Source organism: Trachypithecus francoisi, unplaced genomic scaffold, assembly GCF_009764315.1.
Source record: "Trachypithecus francoisi isolate TF-2019V2 unplaced genomic scaffold, Tfra_2.0 Lachesis_group15, whole genome shotgun sequence".
Classification (NCBI taxonomy): domain Eukaryota; kingdom Metazoa; phylum Chordata; class Mammalia; order Primates; family Cercopithecidae; genus Trachypithecus; species Trachypithecus francoisi.
Window position 1 is genome coordinate 93,041,408 of NW_022681460.1, and position 26,447 is coordinate 93,067,854.

The window sequence follows — 26,447 nt, forward strand, 5'->3', positions numbered from 1 at the left end:
TTAGACAATTTTGAGGATAAGATAAAATGTACTTTGAAGATAAGATAAAATGCACTTTTGAAGAAGTACATTTTAAAATATACATACTGAAATACAATCATTTCATTCCAAATAAGAAAACAAAATATTTTAAATCCACTATAATTTTCTTTGAGGATACAACCATATTTTCAAGGATCACTGCACTGAATGCAAACTACAACTTTTAAGGTACTAAAAAAACAACTAAAAGGGACCAAGTCATAGAAATCACCATAACTTTTTAAATAAAGTAATGCCTTCCTTCAGAGAATCTATTTTACTAATTAATAGTCCATTCAGTCTATGAAACTTCGTTGGTAAATATGTAAATATAAATGTCTTAGCTTACTGGGGTGACAACAGAGAAAGAGTAGAGGAGCTTGGTATGAATGCACCTTTGAATTCAAAGGGGACTACTTATGACTACAGAAATACTAAGAACTGCATGAGAGAAACTGGGGCACTTATTACTCAGGGAGATGAAATATGATCTTTTTTCTGACTGGCTTAAATCCAGAAAGACTTCAAAAAGAATGATGGCAATTCATGATAAATTTAATACCAAAAAGAGGGATGGAAAATAAGCAATGAACCCAATGTTAGTATCAGTTACATGCTAGTAATGTCAGTCTCAGTACCATTAACTGATTAATACAGAAAAATTAAATAATCTGAATACCCCAATACAATGCTGACTTCACTTCTGTAATAAAAGCAATGAATCAAAATATGCCATACCTGTAGAAGACAGACACTAAAACCAAATCTTATGTGGTCAGGTGGTACTGGTTTTAAAATCATCACACATCACAATTCTGAGTAAGTAACCACCATCACTATGAATGATAAATCCCAAAACCTCAAATGCACATGATTAAGGAATTATGTCAAAATAAAATAATATGAAATCTTTGCAAAATAACTTTATAAGCAAAATGGGTTTCTTTATTTAAAACAACTAGGAATATTTAAAAGAATAACCTTGCCATGTGAGAGAAACACCTACATATAATAAAGCTTTTAATTATTAAAAAATTGATATATATGTACATAAAAATGAAGAAATAATTAGAAAATATAAATCAATAAAAGACTTACAGTGCAAGTTTCTTTCCCTATGCCTAGATGTATGTATATATAAAGTTTTTTTTTTTTTCTTTTCATAACATTGAGCAAGTACCTGTAGGTTTGCACACAGGTGAGTTTTCATTTACTATTTTATTCATACAAATATTACAATGTTATCAACTACTCTTTTAATGATTTTGATAAATCCATAACATTCATCAAGTGGATAAATCACAATTTATTAAAATATATTCCTGTTGTTGTCATTAATAATGTGTCCCATATCTTCCCATCAAACGAACAACACTGAGAATAATACATATTTTTGTGTTTAATTCCTAAGTGAGGATTCCTAGAATTCTTGAGTCAAAGGAAATCTACACTTTGAAGAGTCTTAATATACATTCTCAATCTGGTATCCTGGAAAAGTGAATCAACTTCTATTAATACATTCACTTTCTGCATCATCTCAGCAGAAAATATAATTCATTTTTAAGCAGTCCCACTCTTACAGGTAACAAACAATATTTCATTTTTAAAATTAGCATTTTATCAATAATAAGTGGCATATTTTTTCATGTTTGCTGGCTATAAATAGTTATAAAACGAATCTGTTTCTGACCCTTTAAATAAAAGCCCTATTAATTTCCATACTGACATTTAAGAATGCTTAATAGAGTACACATGTTAGTTTTCTGTCATGTGTTACAACATGTTCTCATCTGTCATTGTTTTTAAAATCATGCTTGTTTTTGCCCTACAAAAATTTCCATTTTATGCAAATATATTTCTCTGTGACAGTATGATTGAGTCTGCTGCCTTTTAATTTTCTGATTAAAAATGTCTTACCCATCCCAATATAAGCTATTTTCTACCTTTTCCTTTTAGATTTAGTGGTTTTCTCTTCTTTTTCTAAGTTCATGTAGAGTTTATTAGGAAAATTGAAAAAAGAGGTCAGGTTTGATAGATGTTTAAAACCGGACTGCTAGATGGTTTGGAGGGGAAGGGAGAAAATAGGACAGGGAGGGTTGGGGAGAAGAGGGAGAAGACAAGGAGGCTGCCAGGGAGGACTGCAAACTGAGGGAATGGTATTCTATGCCAAGTGAATAGCATTAAGAGATCAAACCCAGCTCTAATTACTTCATTCCCTTTCTTTCCTTGAAAGTCAAGTTTCTTGAAATGGTAGTCTATATTCATTGCTTCAAGTCTTCACTATTTACTCACTCACCAGCCTAAATGCTGTCTGGCTTCCTGGCTACCCTTCTGTTTTCACCAGTCACCAGTGTCTTCCAGTTGCTACATGCAAGATAGGACTGTTAGTCTTCAGCTGACTTACATTCTGGAAGCATTTAATATTCTTGGCCACATATGCTAGTGTCAAACTCTTCCGCACTTGTCTTCTGTAATGGCTCTCTCCTACTCCCTTCCTTTTCTGTAGCCACTCCCTCTCACTCTGCTTCATAACTTCCTTTCTTTCTCTTAAATGTTGGTGAGGCTTCTTCTTCAACCCAGGTGGCTTCTGCTTCAGAAACTTTCCCTTCTTAAGATTATCTCTTCCTATGTGGCCCTATCTATAGCCATGAACTCCAGCCATCAGTGCATCAGTGTAAGAGAATGAATCCTCACCCATTTCCTACACCTTAGATTCTCTCCTGAGCTCCAGAAACACATTTTCATCCCCATTTCTGATACAAATCCTAAATGCACTCATCATCTTACACACACACACAAGCATAAACCTGTTATCCAATGATATTCTCCATCTCAGTGAAACTGCACCTCTATTCAAAAATCATCCAACCTAAAAACCAAGCTATGCTTTTCTCTGGACTTCTGTCTGCCTCTCCATCATCCACTTCAGTCCCTGCCCCACTCCTATCTGTCAGTCAGCAAGTCTTTCATTCAGATTCTCTCTCCCACTATCTGAAAAATTCACCTTTCTCTAACCTACTCCCATGTCCTTAGTGTAGAAGACGGTCAAATCTCACCTAGTTTAATCACATACAGTAATGAGTCACAAGGACAGGAATACATTCTGAGAAATGCATTAAACAATTTTGTGGTTGTACAAACATCACAGACTATACTTTCACAAACCTAGATGGTACATATATTTTTATTTATGCACTTATTTTTTCACTTGGAAAACCAAATACCCCAGAACCAGCACTGAATATCAATCATTTCCCATACTTGATCTGCAATGTTCACATCAAGCACCATATTATCAGGTTTCTAATTATGCTCCACTATGATCTCATGGGACCAACATCTTTGGTCCATCGTTGACCAAAACGTTGTTTTGCAGTCTGTGACTAGCTTTTTAACAATTCTCCATCACTTCCTCTCTCACCCCTCCCCAGTGTATCCTCTACACAACTACCTAAGAGTTTTTCTAACTTTTAAATCTATATTAATCTCCTGCTTAAAATTCTCCACTTATATTCCTTTGCCTTAAATAATGATAGTAATATTTTCAGCTCCTGCTACTTCCTATTTGCCAAGAACTCCACAAGGTATATTTAAATACATTATATGAGAAAACTGGAAGTTACAGCTATGTGAGCTGGCTTTACTCTGTCATATCTATTTCCTCCACACAAAAACAAATTCTTTAATATTTAAGATTATTTAGGACCTAATTCCTACCTACTTGTCAACCTTTAACTTACGCTACAGCCTCACATGCTAGTCTTCAACCACACAATACCACTTTAATTCCTTCAATAGCAAATCCTTTGCCTGATTCCTTATTCAGATAGTTCATTCTGCCCGAAATACCCACCTACCTTCACTTCCAAGTTCATACTTATCCTTCACGAGTTAACTTAGCTGCCACATCTGGGTTAAATGAGCAAGTATTTTATAATCTTATAGTTCTCTGAATATTTCATTCTAACATGTACTATAATTACCTGTTTATCATCTCCTTCTTCTAATAGGCTCTAAGTGTCTCTAAAACAAGAACAAAAATTTTTGGAAGAAACGCCCATATTAAGGCTATCCCCAGAATACTTAATAAAGGATGGTTATAAGAAATAATTTTCATTCAGGAAATAGCCAGTAGGCCAGTGTGATCAGCGTACTGGAGTCAAAAAGGGATGTGAGAAATAACACTGGAAGACTGGTTTGGGTAGATCAGGATCTTGAATGTAGACATAAAGATTTTTTTGCTATACCCAGTGAGGATCCACTGGATGTTTTCAAACAGACAATGGACAAAATTCGATGTGTGTTTTAAGAAAATAATGAATAGTAATTAGACAAGAGGTGAGCAGCTGGAGACAAAGATAAGGAGACAGTTTAGGATGGGTCCAGTGGCTCACGCCTGTAATCCCAGCACTTTGGTAGGAAGAGGTGGGAGGATCACTTGAGGTCAGGAGTTCGAGACCAGCCTGACCAACATGGTGAAACCCCGTCTCTATTAAAAATACAAAAAAATTAGCTGGGTGTGGTGGCAGGTGCCTGTAATCACAGCTACTTGGGAGGCTGAGACAGGAGAATCACTTGAACCCAGGAGGCAGAGGTTGCAGTGAGCCGAAATCGCACTACTGCACTCCAGCCTGGGTGACAGAGCCACAGCAAGACTCTGTCTCAAACAAACCAACCAACAAACAAAAAACCCCCCAAAAAGGAGACCGTTTAAGAGGTCCAGAAAAAGTTGAAGAAAAATAGAGTTCATCTTTATATAAGCTGATTTCCATAAACTAGCAAATAACCATGTGTATATGCCTATCTTTTCTCATTGTTTCACATTCAAATTTTTCCAGATAAATCATTTTATTACATAATTTTTTTTTATCTCTATCAAAATAAGCATAATGTTGGAATTTTGGGTCTAAAGCTCAACAGTAGGTCAAATCTTAAAAGTTTCAAATTTGAAGGTTTCACGAGTAACCATGCAAGTGGTTGAGACATCCCAGGAAAGAATAGGGAAAGGCACTTTGGGAGGTCAAGGTGGGTGGATCACAAGGTCACGAGTTCAAGACCATCCTTGCTAACACGGTGAAACCCCATCTCTACTAAAAATACAAAAATTAACTTGACATGGTGGCAGGTGCCTGTAATCCCAACTACTCAGCAGGCTGAGGCAGGGAATTGCTTGAATCCGGGAGGCGGAGGTTGCAGTGAGTCGAGATCGCGCCACTGCACTCCAGCCTGGGCGACAGACACAGACTCCATTTCAAAAAAAAGAATGGGGAAAGGGTTGATGGTGGAAACTTGGCTACATTTACAAGCAAAGGAGAAGATGACATGGAAGGAGACCAGGTGTGGTTAGGGCAAGGAGAAGAACCAACAGAGTATAACATGGATTTAACTACAAACAGTGAAGAAGCAGCCCAATCCACAATATCTTCCCCGAGTGATTTAGACTTTGGTTCCTATCTGTGGTCACAGAAGCTATTTACAGAATACCAAACAGGCTTCAGGAAGAAACTGCAGTTTTAAAATGCCATCCTATATCCAAACACTCCACATTAAACTGTTTTTCTGATGCTCTGGCTTCATCTGTTAGTATAGAAGTATACTTCTGATTGTTTTATCTGTTGCTATTAGGAAAGGTTTTGTATCACTGATAAATTTTTTGGTAATTGAGATTATAAAATTGCAGTAAACTACTCATCAAATGACTAATCTGATAGTTTTCTTTGATGACAATTTATCAGCATGGCAATTTTAATTAAACATGTTTTCCACAATGGTAAAAATTCAAGACCATATAGGACCTTTCTCCCTCTTTTCAGATTGATATCTTCAAACAGAGTGCTTGGAAATTTAGTAGTAATAAGTTTGTAAGAAAAAATCCTTCTCCATAAACTATTCTAACATGAAACACTGAGAAAAGCAAAAATTCCTTTAACTTGAAAGTTATTGAAACTTTTCTTTTACATAATGATTTGAGTAGGCCCTATAAAAATCCTTTGAAAGTATTAGAATCTAATAATCTTAAAAAATACATGTGTGGTATCCACAATTTCTGAGTTCTTATGCTAAGAAAAGAGACCGCACAGAAAGGATGTAACAATGGTATGGAAACTTACCATCCTCTCCAATTGGACTCTTTATTACAGACTTATTGCTTCCATGTGATTTAAAAAAAAAAAAAAAAAAACTCGAATCTTTAAGCCAACCACATCCCTAAAATTTTTGGCACTCTTTTTAAGCACTGAATCCAAAGCAGGAGAAAAAAACAATAACTTTAAAAAAAAATTATCATACAACTCTTATCAGACTCAGGATTTGTTTTTTCATTATGGAAGTGTGTTGGAAATTAATAATAAAGGCTGATTTGCAATTCTTAAAAAAAATTACTCTATTTAAACCAGCCAAAATGTCATAAATTATTTGGTCTTAATATTTAAATAAATAATAGCTATATTGAACATTACATTCTAGAATATATAATTTGGGGGATATTAAAATGGATGAGGTTAATACTTTTGTACACTAAAGGCTTTCTTAAAAAAAATCTGTGGTTACATAAAGCTGAAGAATACAAGCAGCAAATAAAATTAATTCATATAATTTTCTGAAACAATAAAATCTTTGCTTAAAATACACAATAAAAAGAACAATGAATTAAACTCTATAGTCATTGCACTTTTCCACAAATTAGGGTGCACAATTCATGACTCCCTAAAAGAAGCATTTTAAATTACAGTATGTGTCAAGTAAAAGAAAAGAATGAAAAGGTTCCCATACCCTAAAGTGAGAACAGATGGGAATGTAAGATTAGATAAGAAGAGAGAGTGAAGCTTTAGATGACTGACCAAGAAATCTTCCCCAGAGCGGGGCCAAATATACCAGACCTCAGTTAGTTCTGCTTTCCAGTTAATTTCCAAATTAAATCCAATAGAAATATAAAGCACTTGGTAGATTAGATGCACTGTTTTTATTTTTATAATCGTTTAGTTCTATCTCTATATATAAGTTTTATGAAGAAACTTTAAATAAATAAGTTTAAAAAATATGTCTAATCAATATAAAGTAGTCTTCTGATCACTTCTGTGAGTTTACCATTATTTCTAATTAAGACTGTTAACAATAAATTTCTGTAAAATGGTAAAATAAATAGAGAGACTCCATCTCAAAAAAAATTAAAAAATAAAAAAAATAAAAAGTAGCAGTCATGAAACAAACCTAAGATGCAGGCACTGAATTCCTTGCACAATGAAAGAGTCATCTGACATAAACTAGAGTTTTGTAAATAAATTATGACTCCATCTTATATTTATTATTTTCATATTTGATCTGTACACTAAAATAAGCTTTAAACAGTAACGCCAATACTACTTCTTATAAAGAAGGTTCCTTTATTTGATATTTAATTTTATATAGCATAATATAATTTTTCTATCTAAAAATACCAGTTATAAACTTAAAAGAATACTCTCCACAGTGCTGTATTCTCTTCAATATTTTTTATTTTAATCTAGGTAGTAACTTAAACTTTGAATAAAACAGCATAGTTCATATTTTCAGGTGTTTTCAGATTTTAATGTATTTGAAAACAAGAATTTTACTATTAATATCCATTCTCTTAAAATACTTCAAAAGCAATTTTGTAGGATTAACCATGAGCTTTTAAAAAGCTACAGATATCCTCTATCAAAAATCACCTGTGGAGCAAACTTTTTTTTCATTTGCTTTGACATAAAACTTGCATTTGTTGAAACAACAATAACTTCATATTTTAATCAAAAGTACTCAAATTTATACATCATTCTCATCCACGATTTAAAACATCTTTTCCAAGACAACAATGAAAAAGTCGTCCGTGTACATTTTCTCTCCCGTCCCAGAAAGTTGGCTTTCAGTATCTTAACCCTGTTTTATCTTTTTTAACCTTACAAAATATATCCCAAAAAAGAAATAGAGAAATATGAATCATGCTAAGTGGTTAAAGCAATTGTACCTCAAACTTAGGTGATTTCAGTTTAAACAACCCAAGGCACTGGTAATTTGATACAGGTTTCACTTATAATATGGAACAAGGCTTTCCATAGAGAGGAAGCTCAATACAGCATATTGCATAGTTGAACATCTGCATGAAAGATTTACTGAAAAGTATATTTTATTACCCAGATTACTCAAAATTATATGGAAAAATTATTAATGAAAAAGAAAAAAAAATTTCAAGTGTCCAGTTTTTTTTCTAATCTTCTTTATCATTAGATAAAAGCCGTAAGAGGCAAACATTTAGAGATATCATGCTCATTAAACTTTACTAAAATTCATCTTCTATACTTTCTATTTGTGCAAATAAAATGTGAATTAAGCAAAAACACTGTGTACATTTCAAATTTCTCATATTAATAAATCCAAACTCAAATTATCCAAAATATTAAATATAATTCGTCCATCAAATATTATACTATTGTCTTAAGTCATTCTGCGGTTTGCTGGTGAATAATTTTACCATGGACAACAGAACATTTCATAAGAGGTCGAAAACTTCTATTATAATCCTCATGGAAGGCAGGGGATTTTGAATAAAGAGTGCATGTGCACACACTTAACATTTATTCAAGACTCCTGTCTAATCCCAGATATTCCACTGTCTTTATAAAATGGGTAAGTCACAAACACTAGGGATGACACTCATCTGTAAAAAGAATATAGTTGGTTTAGATCAATATTTCTCAGTCTATAGACTATGGACACCTGAGGATCTATGAACACATTCCTGGGAGTCTGAGAGAGTTACAAGATGTTTTGTTTTGGTGTTTTCATATTATTATATAAATATGATTATATTCTGATAATCTCACTGACAATTTTTGCAACTGATTATTATCACATAATTTCAGGATCTTATTTTGATATTATGTTTATGGTATTTAATATTAGTTATAGTGACTATGTTTAATTCTTAATACACTATTTCTCAAACTGGGATTCACTAATGTATTCTTGGGGCCTGAGAGACATTTTTCCACTAACATGAGACCACATATTATTTAAGACCAAGAGACACTAGATTAGATTATCTTTCTAATTCCATTTCAGTCTAAAAACTGCTGTATTAAATTGTAGTCTACCCAACTTACAGAGATCAAATTTTAAAAGCACACTTAGAGAAAGTAAACTTCACAAGAGGAGTTATAGTATCTAATTCCAACTATGTTCTACTTGTTTTCCTTTTAATTTTATGCAAATGAAACTTTTGAGATATCAATAAGCAGTGAACAAAATACAACAAGGCTGTCAAAGTTTCAATTAGCAACAGCCACTATCCTTTCAAATGGTTTAGTAGACTACATATTAACTGCAAGTCAGAAAATCCAGTGTCTTTTTCCAGTTTTGCCTCTGGCTTGAAATGATTGCCCTAAATACACAATAAATACTAGATACTCATGTTATATAATAATAATCAGTATGTTTTACATTTTAATTGATATAGTAACTAGGAAAACAACAAATCTACAAAACTCAAATATTTGCTTTTCTTATTATCAGTGACTATATATAAATTGTAAAAATAATTTTGTTTTTGACTATAATTATGGATTACTTTGATCTAGTTTTTAAAACATTTATGTTTAAATTGGGTTCATCTAATTTACAAATACTTGTAATTTTGCAATTAGCACGTAAGATATTTTATTGGCAAAAATCATTGTTTACTGATTAAACATCTAAAACTAAAAACTTACCAATATCCACACATCATAATTCTATAGCAAAGTAGTAAGCCATATACTCTTAAAGGAATTTGCTATTCGTGTATCTTAATAATTAAAACACCTTCACACCAGTAAAGAGAAGTAAAGTGTTTCCAAACTGCGAAGATATTCTGAATTTAAAATACATGCACCTTCCATTTCAAATATGGCCACTTAATTTTCAATTTAAAAATTAGGAAGAATGAAACTACCTTAAATTATCTTATACATGTCTATGATATAAATTTGAATATAGGTTTTAGGTAAAACTTGCCAGAAAGAGGTGTATAAAATTTTTTCCTGATATGTGGCATCTTAATGAGCATTTTTTTTAAAAAAGATAAGTTTTTAAACAATTACTACAGCATTTCCAATACCAGAGCATAATTTGAATAACTAAAATAAATAATTTTTTAAATTACTTATTAACTTTAAATTATTGACTTTTGAGAGATTCATTTTTAGAACGTGAAGGCTGTGAAAAATCTAAGATCAATTTCACAATCAACCAATCCCATAACAACCTCAAGTCATATAAACAGGGAATGGGAACAGATACAAATTAAAAAGATTTTTCTTTTTCTGTTAACCTAGCAAATACAAGCAAAGTTAATTTAGAAGACTCATTCCAAACTTTCTTCCCATAAAAAAATGTTTCAGCTTTTACTATTTTAAGATATCTGTTCTAGAAGACTAATTAGACCATTAACTAACAAACAGAAAATGTGGTCGGAATAAAAAATGAAAAAAAAAAACTTACTTATCACAGTATATGAAAGCAGGCACCACATTTCCATAAAGTGTATGCTTTCATATACTGTGATAAGTAATTTATTTTCTTCTGGAATTGGCATATGCAATTGCACAAGCATTGAAATCAGTTCCAAGAATTACCTTACCTGAACTGTAGAGCTGATTTCCGACGCAAAGCCGCCTGTCAAAGGAGCCTCGTGACTGATTAGCAGTCGCCCGGTTTTGATCACAGACTGAAAGAGAAAAGGAAAACTTGATGTTAAAAACAATATCTATTTTATGTATATGATGGTAGTTTTAATTCAGTAATAAAAGTAAATTATATACATTCAATAAATAGTGTAAAAATCAGTAATTAAATTGTATGCCAATAAGTTACAATTCGCTTTTGACGGGTCATCTGATTTTTGTACTGTAAAATTTTTTTCAATATAGTTTATAATCCCAGTAGAAAAGAAAAATGAGATTTGTAATTCTATATATGCAATTAAAAATGCATACTCATTATTGTAAGGTACGTTTGTGTTATAAACTGAATTGCTGTATTTCATATTTCAATGTCAATATTTTTCTTCATGTTAAAGAGTGAAAGTTTTTTTTATTCATTTTGGGGCATGTTTGCTATAAATAACAATAACCTTAAGAAATACTGTTTTATGGTAAAGGGAAACACAAAAATAGTATGTGAAAGCTATAGCAAAGGAAAAATTTGGCAGTAAGAAATATCTGCAAAAGTAAATCCCCTCCGTTAATGTGCTCTAAAATCTGGTTGATGATCACACTCTATTTTAAGGGTAAAATGTCACAAACAATTAAATTAGTATGTATTCTCAACAGTTGTTCAATGTGGTTGTCCACACTGCTCTGTACAATATTAAATAAAAAAGTATAGCAATGATATCATAGCAGGATGCCAGCTGTGCTGGCAGGTAAAAACTATTAAAATCAACAGCAGGTTATTGCTTAAAATATGTTGAAAAATTATCATAGTACCAAAGAGAAATGACAGTTTTGTCTTTAGATTTCTAACAATTTAAGATCACCTTTAATAAAATCTGTTACTATTTCATAAATATAAAATGAAATCTTTCAAGCAAAAATATGTATTGAAATAAAAGATTTCATTCATTCTAGACAATTATAGTTCAGAATGTACAAAGTATGCAGCAGTTTCAGCTAGCATATGTTAAACCCCAAGATATGGCCAATAGCCATGACAAAAATAAGTTACCATATCTACTAGGTAAATAGTGACTGAAGAACATAAAATTTCATGAACACCTTAATGAACACCACTCACACTCCAGTGAAATGCTAACCTTAGGATATTTGTATTTGGCTTTCTATGACTGTGATTGATTATGCCATTTGTAAGAGTCATAAATTAAATTTCAACGTACAAAAATATAAAAAGACAAAAATATTCCACAATCACAAAACAACATATGTATTTTCAAAGTGTTTTCTAAAAGATGTCCTAACTTGAAGAATAAACAATGAAAAAAAAAAAGATTTGACAAACAGATCATTCTTTTTTTCTTTTTTTTTCTTTTGAGATAGAGTCTCACTCTGTTGTTCAGGCTGGACTGCAGTGGCACCATGTCGGCTCACTGCAACCTCTGAATCAGACCATTCTTATAGCTCTGAAACTCAGAATTAGGCCAACATAAAAGTATCTAAGGATGACAGCCAAAATCCATCCAAGCTATCTGGCATATCTTAAATTTTGAGCAGCTAGAAATTAGAAACTTCTATAAAAATGTTGTTACCCTAAAACCCTACACAACCAAATCGGTCCTTTTTGTCTGAGATCAGGCCTATCCAAAATCAAATGACAACCTTTAGAATAATCCCTGAAAGTAAACAAGCAACCAGGGCAGGTGGCCTATGTATCCTATAGCCTACGCAAACGGCCACAGAGTAGAGTGGTGAAATCAAGCACAGATGACCAAGGACAAAAGCTTCCAACCTTTGAGGTTGATTCAACATGATTTGTAAGTAGATAAAATTTGGAGTCCTACTGAGTGCTCCTCAGCAGAGCAATGACTAAATAGACCAATATGCATCAACATAGTAGAGTAATATGCAGCCATGAAAAAGACTCAGGACATGTAAAGAAACCCATGACAAATTAACTGGCAAAATGAGCAAATTGTAGGACAATATAATCTTATATTTTGTGAAAAACAACCATCACAGCAGTGAGCACAACAAGCAACATATCTTTTCAACAAGTACATCTAGCCAACATGTATAAACAGTCCGGAAACCTTCATTCCAAAATATCAAAAATTGTTTTTCCCGAGCAATGCCAGTGAAGGAAATGTAGGAAAGAGACTTTTACTTTTTGCTTTATGCATGTTTAGATCACTGACAGTATTCTAGTAAGTCTAAAATAAATACAAATAAAGGGAAAGCCCTTGAATTAGTGCCAAAGATTTAAAAATACGTGTTATTTTGTAGTTATAATCTTCTCAAAAAAATAATAATGTTTTTGTGATATCTTAGAACTAGCTTCAGAAGCAAGTGAATCCCGAGATCCAAACTCCAGCAGCAAACAGGCACACTAACAACGCAGGGAGCCAGTCTTCCCATCCCACTCTGTGTGATCTGCTCCAGGTCAAGACCATATCCAGCTCATCACTTGGCCCTCAAAGCCGTGAGATACTCGACAAAATGAGCAATAAACTATTGGCATCAGACAAGTTCAAGTTCTTCAACACCTCTGCATGTGCATTACAAAAATTGTGTGTTCTCAGACGAGGAGTTATGCTGACAGACATGGAAATAATTCCAGAAATTTCTAAAACACCAAGAACTAGAGGAAAAATACAATAAAAGTAATCACACTTTAAGTTTGTGGAAATTGCCGCTTGTCTACAAACAAGTGGAACAAAAATAGTGCAGCAAGAAGAGAGGAGCCAGAAGTAACAATCACAATCATAAACAATGATTGTCACAAAAATTGCTATGTGCTAGGCTCTGAGCTGAGTATTTTACATTCAATTACTTCACTTAATTTGGAAAGCACTTCAGATTCATTTTTCCTTCTTAAAAATCATTGCCAATGTCTAAAAGTATTAAAATGTATTATGTCAAAATTCTGAAAATACAAAAATTTAGAAGACTGATATTTTCAGACACATTCAATTAGCATATATTGAATTGTCTGAAAATAGTTCAATCATCTTGTGAGGTGTAGTAGAAATTTGTTATATGCTTTTTATCATTCACAATTTTAATTTGATAAAATTACTGAAGAGTGCTTTTCTACACTGCTTTGGAAATTATTAACACTGTTAGTATAGCGAAAATGAGATCTTTATAAATCTACAAAACAAGAGAATGTTACTCTTTCTATTCTTTCTATTTTAATTAGATATTCTGATTAAAGTACACGTTTTTGTCTCCTTTAGCAGGCTTTTAATGTTCACATATCTAGGCAAAATAATATGTAACTGTCAAGAAATTCCCCTAACCACATTTAGCACTTTGATGTACTTAGTAGAAATAAAGTATATTTCAATGGAGATAGTCATTAACCTTTTTAAGATAAATAATTGTAAACACAATACTAATAATTATTTTAAAAATATTTTCTTCCAAAGAAAATAAATTTTAAAGTGTTTAAATTTTCTTCTGAGATAAATTCATTTCATCACTTGAAACAAATTAAAAGTGTTTAAACAACTTTTAGGGGTGAAAGCTGAACCTATCAAAGCCAGGAAAGATCACGTAAGGCTGGATTTGCAAGTATCTACTTCTCCAACTTTTTACCACTAAGTACTGTTCCTGGATTCCAGACTATGGCAGATGGAGCACCAATGAGTTACGGGTGACAAATGGCATCAGAGAGAGCTAAGCCAATTAAAGATCAGGACTCTGAATAACTCGGGACACTCCTTGTCCTCTGCTACAAAACAAAAGGACTTTGTTCCCTGCAAAGGAACAAAAGATTTGTTCTAAAAGATTTGTCAAAAAAGCATTAAAAACAGTCCTGAAAGGCTCGCAGTTTTCTCACAACTTCAGTCATTCCGTCCAACAGAGCATTAGTGCCATACTATCACAATAGGAGCAATCAGAATCCCAACCCTGTACACATGGCATTGCTAAAGGCAATCCCTGTTATGCTGCAACCCTGAACTTGTTTCTTGTTTGGCCACTCCATGACTTTTCCCCATTATCCATATTCTTTCTGCCCAAACATCTTTATGAATGGCCATAAATTAACCTATGCAGAACATCTAGCACAGTGCTCTGAACATTGTAGACACTCAAGAAAAGTTAATTAGATAAAAACTCTAGTAAAACAAATTGTTTAACTTTATTATGCATGTCCTCTATTAAATTATTTATGCTATTGCATTCTTAGCACAATCCATTTTTAAGGTAGTTCAGAAGTATATACTTGACCATATCCCAGAACAATTTAATTATGAAGTAGCAGGCTCCAAATTGATGATATTTTAATGTAGTTTTAAAAATAAGATATTTGTGGTAATAAGAGAGCTGCTGAGTTATACTTGGTTAAAATGATTGCACAGACTTTGGCTGCCAAAACATTAGACATATGTTTTAGTGTATATAGCCTTTAAAGATTTTAACACAGTCCAACCAGGAAAACTGTTAAGTTGTCATTCTAGGAGAACTGATACAGATAGGCAAACCATAAAACTTCCATATGCCTAGAAGTACAACATTGACATTTGAAAAGCAAAACATTTATCATCTACCTATATTTTTTATTTTATTTTTTCCTCAAAATCTATAGCAAGATTGTTTCCATACAGACAATTCAACCTTACCTACACCAAGTACAGCAGCCTATTCTGTCTGCTGATAAGGTTAAAAAAAAAAAAAAAAAAGCAATATTTTGGATAGGCAACTTATAGCCCTTTTAATATTTTCCATCTGAATATAAAGCTAATTGAAAGCAAAAGAAACACCAAAGCTGGTCTGTATCAGTTCCTTCTGAAATCAAGAGAACCTCATATATGTAATGCAAACCTGTAAGTACAACTAATGGTAAAATCATAGCACATAGACTTCGTTAATCAAGAACACATTATTTATACAATTTAGAATCATTAAGGATAGGATTTTGATGAACTTCAAATATCAATGCAAATGAATTAGACACATTTTTTGAGATGTTTTCTTATTTTGTAGCCAAGTGCATGTAACAAGTTAGCCAGAAAAACCTCACAATTAATCACAGGTTAACAAATGTATTAGTATATGCCTAGTCATTTGTTAATCAGCATGACCTCCTCCACACATGACTGGCTGATATTCCACTGGAGAAATGCCAATGCTAAACAACAATAAAAAAACAGTCCTGAGCTTCAGAGAAAGTCCTGAACACTCCATTTTGGCTAAGATGTTAGTGAGGGGGTTACGCATATTTTAATACTGTAGGAAAGTGTAAACCAAGAAAAACTAAATTGTCAGGGCTTTACCACCCATGTGGAAAAAGTACAAAAAGGAATAAGCAGAGCACAAAGACAATTGCATAAAGAGCTGAAAAATAAGCAAATAATGTTGACAAAGAAATAAAACATTCGGGAAATTTTTGTACATCCTCACTGGTTCTTTTTTTCCTCAATGATTTGTATAATCAGAACTGAAATACTGAAGAACCTAAGAAATCTGCTTTTGCAAAATTAAAAGTAGACACTTTCTTAAAGCTACTTCAAAATATTTCAGATAAACATGTTCCTGTCAGTCAATCAACCTTACCTTTCCAACTTGCTTTCTAATAGTCCCTCTATGCTCCAGGCATGTCAGTCCCCTCGCAACTCTGTGAATGTGATCGATAGTTTTCCGCCTCAGACTTCCTTTTCCACATTGGCAGACATTCTATCCCTCCCTCAAGACCCATCTCATACAGCCCTTTCTCCCTGGTCCCCCCAACCAGCTGGGCTTTCCCTTGTATCAAACCCCATAGTACCTTTGCTTCTTTTTCTTGTCAGATTGTCTATGTACTAGTGACCATTTCCCAGTAGAATTTCAGGGAGCTGACAATGCAAAATATTATATGAAACCTAAAACCAGGTTACAAGAGCAAGAATCAAGTACAGTAATAAGGTGAAGACAGCACACACTGCTGTACCTCTCTCTCTTAGGAAGACACACAATTTACCTCATAGTACAGCACTGTATAGACATGTCTGACTAATCCTCCAATCTTACTCTAAATTACAAGTTTGAAGACAGAAACTCTTACTTATAATGTCTACTGCAGAACACAGCACATGGCAAATAGATATTACATTGAGCAAATTGTGCTGTTTATGTATTAATAAAAGATAAACAGCTTAAAAAAGGACCTAAGTATCTTTGTTTCTTTGTTTTGAGGAATTTTTTTCATGGGGTGGGGTGGTGGTCTCTATATTATCTCCTTCAGCACTCCAAATCATTCAAGAGCATGAAATTCAGAACTATAAAATCTTCTGTACCTAACTAGAATACCTAATACATTGTATATGTGGCTGCTCAATAAATGTTGCTTATAATGATCCCCCAAAAAGCACACAGACACAGTAATTTACATGAATAACTCTTCAAGCCTGGAAGTTTCCGATGCCTTTCAAATCTTAGAGGGGACTAGTAATGTTATTAGGATGCTGAAAGAGAAGTCCTAAAACCTAAGCTCTAATCTTTCTAATTGTAATAGAGGACTACCCTGGGCCAACTATCTCCACCTATTTTTTTCCTACTCCAAACTCGTTTTAGAATAAGGAGTTCGCAGTACAATAAATACATGCTTCTGTGTACCTTTTTAAACATGCATGATGGTAACAAATACACAAACACTGAGTTGGTACTGAACACAAGTTTCCCGTTCCTATTGAAAAAAGGTCACCATGGTGGCAAAGGTATTGTACTGGACTAGTGGACATTTATCAGAGATGTAGTTAAACATGGGCAAATAGTAAATAAATGCTTTCAAAGTTTTTTGCCCCATCTCCCTGTCCGCTTAAACATCAAACAAAGCATAGCCAACTGTAGGTAGCAACATAATTATTTCTGCCAAAACAATATTTCAAAGATTGAAGTAGCTGCTTGTCAGGTTGTTTTTGTATCTTCACTCTTACTTATCAGCTTTTAAAAACATTTTCATAAACTTATACCTTATCTCCAGCTCAACTCAATCTGTTTCTCTGAAGAAAAGAAATTGTAACATGTGATTTGGCTATTAATACTGTTGACTTCCATGCCACAGAATTTTAGAAAACTGTTGAAAAGGACTACTAAAAAGCCAAGTTGTACTTTTGAAACCCAATCAGGGTGCTGCATCTTCTACACCTTCTATCCATACAAGACCCTTCCTGGCTCTTCCAGGCTTTTTCTTTGGAGTTGGCAATGGCAGGAGGCATTTGGAAGTACCATATAACTAAAGCCTTACTGTAAATATGCTTATGCTCTTCTAATAAATAAAAAAGAGAGAGTTCAAGAGCTACTGCACAGTATTTGGCAAATTTAGAACCTGACCCAACCACAAAGACCACTGTCAGTATCATTCCACTATATTTACCATTCATTCATTCCAGCAGTTTACCTTCATTCAAGTGATTACTTTCTTACCATGGTGTTAATGCGTATTATACTGCTCCAAGTTTAGCATTCAGCTTATAATTACAAGCTGACTGAAAAATTCCATAGATAGTTTCATTTTCCCGTTTTAATCATTTTTAATTGTACAGTTCTGTGGCATTAAGTACATTTATGTTGGCCGGGCGCGGTGGCTCAAGCCTGTAATCCCAGCACTTTGGGAGGCCGAGACGGGCGGATCACGAGGTCAGGAGATCGAGACCATCCTGGCTAACACGGTGAAACCCCATCTCTACTAAAAATACAAAAAACTAGCCGGGCGAGGTGGTGGGCGCCTGTAGTCCCAGCTACTAGGGAGGCTGAGGCAGGAGAATGGCGGAAACCCGGGAGGCGGAGCTTGCAGTGAGCTGAGATCCGGCCACTGCACTCCAGTCCGGGCGACAGAGCGAGACTCCGCCTCAAAAAAAAAAAAAAAAAAAAGTACATTCATGTTATTATACAACCATCATGACCATCCATCTCTAGTCCTTATCCATCTTCCCTAGCAAAACTCTGTAGCCACTAAATAATAACTCCTCATTCCCTCTTCCTCCAAGCCCTTGGTGTCATTCTACTTTCTGTCTCTATGAATCTGCCTGGTTTAGAAACCTTATATAAATGGCTTCATATAATATCTGCCATTTTGTGACTGCCTTATTTCACGTTGCGTAATGTTTTCAAGGTTCATCTATGCTGCATCACGTGTCAAAATTTCCCTCCTTTGAAACTGAGTAATATCCCACTCTATGTATATATCGGATTTTGTTTATACATTCATCTCTCGATGGATGTGTAAGTTCCTTTTACCTTTTGGCTACTGTGAGTACTGCTGCTATGAACATAGGTGTACAAAGATCTGTTTGAGTCCCTGCTTTCACTTCTTATGTATGTATACCCAGAAGTGGAATTGCTGGGTCATGCCATAATTGTTTAATATTTTCAGAAACAACCATACTGATTTGCACAGAGGCTACACCATTTTACATTCCCACCAACAGTGCACAAGAGATGCGGAGATGCAATTACTCCACATCTGTGCCGACACTTATTTTCTGTAGTTTTGACAGTAGCCATCCCAATGGGAATGAGGTGGTATCTCATTGTGATTGTGATTTGTATTTCCCTAATAATTAGTGGTGTTGAGCAATTTTCAGGTGCTTAATGGCCATTGGCATATCTTTTTTGGAGAAATGTCTATTTGAGTCCTTTCTCCATTTTTGAATCCCCCTGTTTTATGTTTTGTTGTTGATATAGTGTTTCAAAGGTGCTTAATACATCTAATTTCTTAAACTGGCCCCGTTGAGGATTGGAAAGAAAATCTTTTCAGAATATGATATTCCATATGGAAAAATATATAATCAAATCTCAATTGTTTACCATGTCCTCTTTCTTTAAAAGGCATCACATTCTGTTTTCCTCACCATCCTCCATTCTGAAAGAGACATAGGGAAAAATTTTCCTAACATTATCAATGTCACACATCCTCTGCCAGACAGCTTATCCATGACAGCACTCCTCTCCTGAAAAATCTTCAATGGTAAATCAGCTAATCAGAATCTTAGAGATAACTTATACATGGTAACAGCACCTATAATTCACTGCTACAGAAATAAAGGAGACAAGTTACACACTAGAGAACCTCTGAGCCTCATAGCTTTGCTCCATATTGTGCTAGTAATTAGGAGATAAATAATACCAACTAAGAAAATTTTGAACATTAGTACAAACCAGAAAATCACTTTCTTCATCTTATTTGAGTATTACATGCAATCTCTCAATTAACTTTTAATGTTGTATAAATTCCAAAGGACATCAGTTCATATTAAAATAATTTCTTGAGCCATGTGTGCTAATACTGGGGAAGCAAAGATGAGTTAACCCAGGTACCTAAAGGGTTGTACTGTATGTTGCCACAATGCCCTAGGGCAAAGCATACCCAAGAAAGAAAGAATTTAAAGATTATTTTAAATAATAATAAGTAACAAGGAAAAGCATGATACTGGTATTAAAAATCAATTTATTCTCGTTAGAAACAAGTTTTTCTAGAATTTTAAATTTCAACTCCTTTGTTCTTTTCTAAAAAATATTGAAAAATGATTTTTTCTCTTCTTAAAACAACAATTACTAATATCCTCTGTTTTCAATTCATAAGTCTCCACTTGGCAAATTTTCTCAAGTGTTGACAACAGAGGGAAATACTATGTCTGGCCATCATAAGAGTTCCAAAGGGTAGAAACTGACATCATCCCTTGTACTCCCAGCATACTGTGAAGAAGAAGAAAGTGACCCTAACCAAAACCAAGATTGTCAGCCAGTTACATTTTACACTGCTGTTTTAAGCACGTATCAAGGGTACAATTTTCCCTGAAGCCAGCTGGTTGTCTACCAAGGTCATGCTTCCCTAAGGAATGATCAAAAGTATAAACACTGCTACACTTCTGTATCACCATGGATAAATGGTCCTATTTTCTAAAACTTGGTCCAATTCTGTTGGAATAAATGAATTTTTGGCCCATTACGAAACAAAAATTATATGTAGTTCATAATACATGGGCAAGGCTAAAAATCTTTTGGGTTTTTGGGTATGACTCCAAAAAGTGCTGGAGTAAAACTCAAAGGATATTTCAGCAAAAATTACACATATCTTTTTTAGTGTATATAACTAAGATGGCACAGAGAGCAATAAAATATATAACTTCCGTGCTTTCATTAAATCCAAGATCACAGGGTTTAAATTATGTATTTAAGTTATTAATGTGACAAGTGGATTCAGGAAAAGAATTCTTTAGCAGAAATAGTATTATTTGTCTGTAAAATATCCATTTATTATTTAATAGAGAAAGTAGGAATACAGAGGCACAGAAATTTATTGTGTTTTATTCATTTGTTTGTTTTGAGACAAGGTCTCGTTCTGTCACCCCCAATGGACAGCAGTGGCACAATAGAGGCACACAAATCTTAAAGTCAAAAATTATATTATTGCTAATGGGATATTAGTGGGAAGATAAAATAAAAATAGTTCTCCAGAAATACAACTTAAGATTTAAAAATCAATTTTTATCTAGATTTAAATCCTTTTGTTCAGGGAAAAAGCTCCGTAATTTTCTTTCCTCATAATGCACAAAAATATCAACAATCCATTCCTATTTGATTTACAATTTTTTATTCTGCAATGCTTTCATTGACAAGGACTATAACAGTAACATGTTTCTGTCTATTATACCAGAAGAAATGAGATTTACTTATAATAGCTTAGGTTATGAATGATAGTATTTTACTTTTTTGAGGAGTGATCCAAGAAGATTTTGTGCTTGGCTTACTTTATCATAAAAAAGTTGATCATTTTGCTATATTGTCTATGAATAAAATAACTAATTATTATAAAAAAGAAAACACCACTACTATACAAAGAAAATGTTCCATTGCTCTATTAATATTTTTAAATAAGTTTAAAAATAAGGACAAAGTGGCATTTCACCCATTAATGTCACAAAGTAATTTAAATTTAAATTCTGACAAAGGTATATAGTTAAAATCTTCCTTACATTGCCACAGGCAATGTAAATTGGCATAAGTCTTTTGAGAAATATTTTTGGAATATATGTGTCAAAAGCTACTAAATGTTCAGATCCCTGAAATAAGGAATCTCAGTTCTGAGACTTGATTCTCAGAGGACTCCAAAAGATGTAAAATACTGGACTTCTGGTTTAAAATAGTCATACGTGTGTGCGTGTGTGTTTGTGTGTTACCAGGGTCAAAAAAATTCAGAAAAATTTAAGAAACAGTTTTAGAGCCAGGGTATCATATTAAATACCCAAATACCATATTTGGTCATGGGCAAATTCCACTTAAAAGGACAAAGCACTTTAGAAATACTGCCTTTAAATCCCTTCCACAGCTACAATAGGTTGCATACTGCTTCACTTAACTATGTTTCATCGGCCTAATCTCTGCAGGCCCTTCAGTGTATGACCCCTAGCTCAGTGGCAGAAAAACAAGTGTAAAGCTGGCCACATAGGAGAAGACCTTACCTGTACAACAGAGCTTCTACACCAGAGATCAAGCTGGGAACTGCATGCTCTACCCTTTGGGTGGAATCTGGGGAGATTCTCGCAGCGAACAAATTGAGAGCAGAATCAAAGCGAACCCCACACTCTGGTTATGGGCAAATGAGCCTGTACAAACTGATACAGCCCTATTCAAAGATTAGTAAAGGAAGAAAACGTAGACTAAAGCTAATAAAGCCTACTGAAAAAAAAATGCTGAAAATTATCCTGATCACTCAAAGTTTGAAAAGCAGGTCTCTAAGAATAATCTACTCAACATCCAGAAGAAAGTGTTAAGCAATCACTGTATACTCTCAACCAAAGAGCTAACCTTTAAGAAATAATAATAATAATTCTAGGGAGACAATAAGGCTGGGTAAGAAAGGATACAGATAAAACATGAAAGTCTCACAAGCAAGCAAAAACCACACTGGTGAGAGTGGTGGATTCGTGTCTTATTATCGTGGTATCTTCCCCTACCGCCTACCACTGGCAGGGTGTGATGCTCCACATTCAGCAGACCTCAAAACTATTTGCTGAATGAATAAGTAGGGATAAACTGACCTCAGCTGCAAATGTCTGAAAACTACAGGGACAAGAAGAAAGCAGACAGGAAGGCAAGGTGAGTAACGAGTTTTTCTTTCCCCCTCCTCTCCTGGCCACAGACTGGCAGCGAGCAGGCTTTCCCCTGGTTGTCTCCACCCCTTCTGATGGCCAAGGACCACTGCTGGAGAGCATGGACGGGCTCTCTTCCCATCCTTCCACTTGTCCTTTCCCAAAGTCCACTTGAGGCCTGCTATTGCCCGAATTGGAAATGAAGCCAAGAGTAACAAGAAGAAAGAGGAAGAAAAGGAGGTTCATCTTCCCAGTCTGACAACAACTTAAAGGATGCGGTACACAAATCACAGACTGCAAACAGCTTTCATTTAGCAAGAGTCATGAAACAAATATCTCCTGACCTCAAGAAGCAATGGGAACAACTAAGGCAATAAGCAGAAGAAGATGGTGTGGACTATCAGAGCACACGGTCTCTGACTTAGGGGGCCAAACTCATTTCCTTTTGATTATTTTTTAATACTGTGAAAGCCAACCAAAACATGTCTCACCAGGCCAGATTCTGTCCAAGAGTTTGCAACCTATACTTTAAGGAAACATCTTTGGCAAAACCATCTTTTTTTTCTCCCAAATATCAAGATGCACTTTCTGTTATGTTATCTTTGCCCACAAAATTATACACCAAATTAGGCAGACTTCCATTCCAGCCTTCCCAAATATTTTGTGGATATTTACCAGTATAAACATCCATTTTGAAGTAAAGTTGCATTTAGCAAAGCAGACCAAGTCGTTCAACAGAAAGAAATTTGAGCCATATCTTCACCACGTGTTTCTAAAACCCAGAAAAACAACGAACTATTCAAGATAATGTGTAAATTTAAGCGTTCAGTAGTCCTGCTATATGTTCCAAAATGATATCATAAGTGGACAATTACTGCATTTGGAATTTTAAATATGCAGGAAAAAGGATTCTATGGCTCTGAAGCTCTTCCCCATATTGTCCTTGGTGATGTACCACACATCAGAAGCACTCCTGGTGCCCTTATCAGGAGCCCTCCAGTGTGTTTATATACTACTGAAAGAGTGAGAGTCTGTTTCCAGTTTCAAGAGACCCAATAATTTTTAGTCCCTCATAGGAGAAATCTTATACCAAGAACATCCGTAATAGATGAGATGCAGTTTTATTGACTAAAAGAAGTTTTACTAAGTTATCCAAAATATAGTTTTCTCAAAACATTACATAAAAGATAAATGGTAAGATTGTATTTTATTACCACACACACACAACATTACCACCAGTTTTTACTAAATTGCTTATTTTGGCCATCAGTATCGACAGTTGGGCCAGGCAACTAGCAGTGAGAGTGGTGTCTAGAACCAGTATATCAACAGGTATGAAGAGGAAGTAAAAAAGCCACAACCAATGTTTTAAAGCAAAGGAAAAAAATAAAGGTGGTACTGTGAAAGTAACCAGGTTTAATTCAGGACCAGTACAAAACAGGGGCTGGAAAATCCAAAGACCTAAATGATGAGGATAAGACTAGGAAGTTCTTTTCATAGAGTCATGGTGTGGGGTTGGAGTTGTAGCTATTTATCTTCTCATCATCACTACTGTCATGGTACCAGAGGTTACCTACACCTCCACTTTCACTTGGCACATCTTAACTACATTCAAAAATAAAATTCAGATTTGGGTTCTGCGGTTTACTCATCATAAATTAATTTCTATTAAGCATATAAATTGGTGTTTTTGAATCTACAGTATCCCTTTAGTTCTGATGATGATTAATGTCATCATTTTTCCAATAAATTAAAAGAAACATATTAGGGTATCATTATTCTTTTGGCTACCTAGAGTCCCAAATAACTTAAGAAATCATTTATAAATCTGTCTCAAAGAAAAATGACCATTTCTCACATCTACTATAAAATTGTATAACCTACAATTTGTGTAGTTGTATTTATAAATGCACCCTTTTCACACATTTTTACCTATACTATGTGAAGTTCATGTATTTTAAACCACAGCCTCAAATGTAACCAGGAAACCTCCATGAGGGTGGAATCTTGACAGAGCTTTCAATGTTATTGCTCCCTGGTCCTACAACTTTATGATGCCAAAGTATATCACTTTACCCTGGGACAGCCAACTATAATTCTGAAATTGGAACACAACTGACTGCATGAATGACACTGAAACCATAATATCGTAGCTGGCCTGGAGCAGCAGCAAGCTGTTGATTAGTGAGCAAGACAGTGGGGAGGAAGGAATGGCTGAAGAAAGACATTCAAGACATAAGTCTCCAAATTCTCAATAAGCTGCAGCCATCAAAGAGTCCAATATCTAATCTGGAAAATGTCAAAGGTCAGGTTTTTTAACAAAATTAAGTGGGGAAATTATATCTACACTGCCTTCAATACTGAAGTGTTTCAGGACCACTTTTAGAAATCACAATATGATACCACTCCCCATGCCAGGACATCTTACAGCAATCGCCTCATATTGAGAAAAAAATATTTGCAAATAAAGTAGCAAACAGTAACTTGAGGCATAAGACTTACACTCTAACTACAGCTTGAAAGAAAGTACTGGGGAGGAGTTTGGAAGGAAATTATAACCCCAAGAGTTACAGTGTAAAGGTGAAAAATATAACTTACGTCTTCATGTTGTTACTTGAGCATCAGTTTTAGAATGTATGAATGTTGCTAAAATGGATGCTTTTTTTTCACTAACTCTCATCAAATAATACATCAAGGAATACATATACACACTTTGCATTGTCTACTCCCCTCATCAGAATCACTGCTTAGATAGTAGCCCCCAAATCAGCAACTTGGGGCTGGGAAAAGGCAGATACTCACTCTCCCGGTGCTTGGGGGAGCCTTGGAGCCATCTGGGCATCCTGCCCTCTTGGGCTTCTCCCCTGATCCTTACTTTTAATCCCAATGCATCAGACCCAGTGTATGCTGATTTAGAATATTTTACTCAACAGAACTACAGGCCAGTGATGAAAAGATGTTTACAAGGTTGATTTTTTTAAGGAAGAATACCAAAATTTTGTTGAATATGTCCTCTGGTACCTTCTAAACAGAAAAGGGAGTGTTTCAACACATTGCCCCTTCAAACCCCTGAAAATCTCTGACTCAGCTTGATGACCGTTTCTCCTCAGGCACCTGAACCACGAAAAGCTGACGAGGAACAGGTGAAAACAGAACCTGGCAATGATCTTTGAATGCTTCTGAACTTTTCAGCAGAAACAGTGCCTTGTCAGTCACTGTGTTTTGTTTTGTTTTAAACAATACAGAAGCAAAATTCTATGATAAAAATCAATACGGCAGACATAACACAGAACCAGAACATTAAGTGGGAAACTTAGGATACATAGTACAGCATATTTAAAGGCAGAATTAAAATTCTTAAACTATGTATTATTCTTCTATATAAATAATTCATGTCCTGATTTATAGATTTTATATATGTATATATATGTGTGTGTGTGTGTGTGTGTGTATATATATATATATGTTGTGGTGGTTAATTTGAGATGTCAAATGGTTAAGTTGAGGTGTTAACTTGAAGATCTGTCCTTATTGAAGTCAGGCACCATCCAATCTGCTGGGAGTCCGAAGGAAAAAAGGAGAAAAGGTAAATGTGCCCCTCTGTTTGCTGGGCTGGGATATATCCTTCCTCTCCCATCCTTGGGCAACAACTCTAGGCTCCAGCCCTTTGGACTCCAGGACTTAC

General features: G+C 34.5%; 1 protein-coding gene across 1 annotated transcript in view; it reads right to left on the minus strand.

Annotated features, from left to right (window-relative positions):
- Positions 1 to 26,447, minus strand: part of BCKDHB (branched chain keto acid dehydrogenase E1 subunit beta) — a 259,485-nt gene that overhangs the window by 69,407 nt on the left and 163,631 nt on the right. The window contains 1 exon segment of the mRNA XM_033235574.1: positions 10,655 to 10,741. Coding sequence (XP_033091465.1) covers positions 10,655 to 10,741 — 87 coding nt within the window.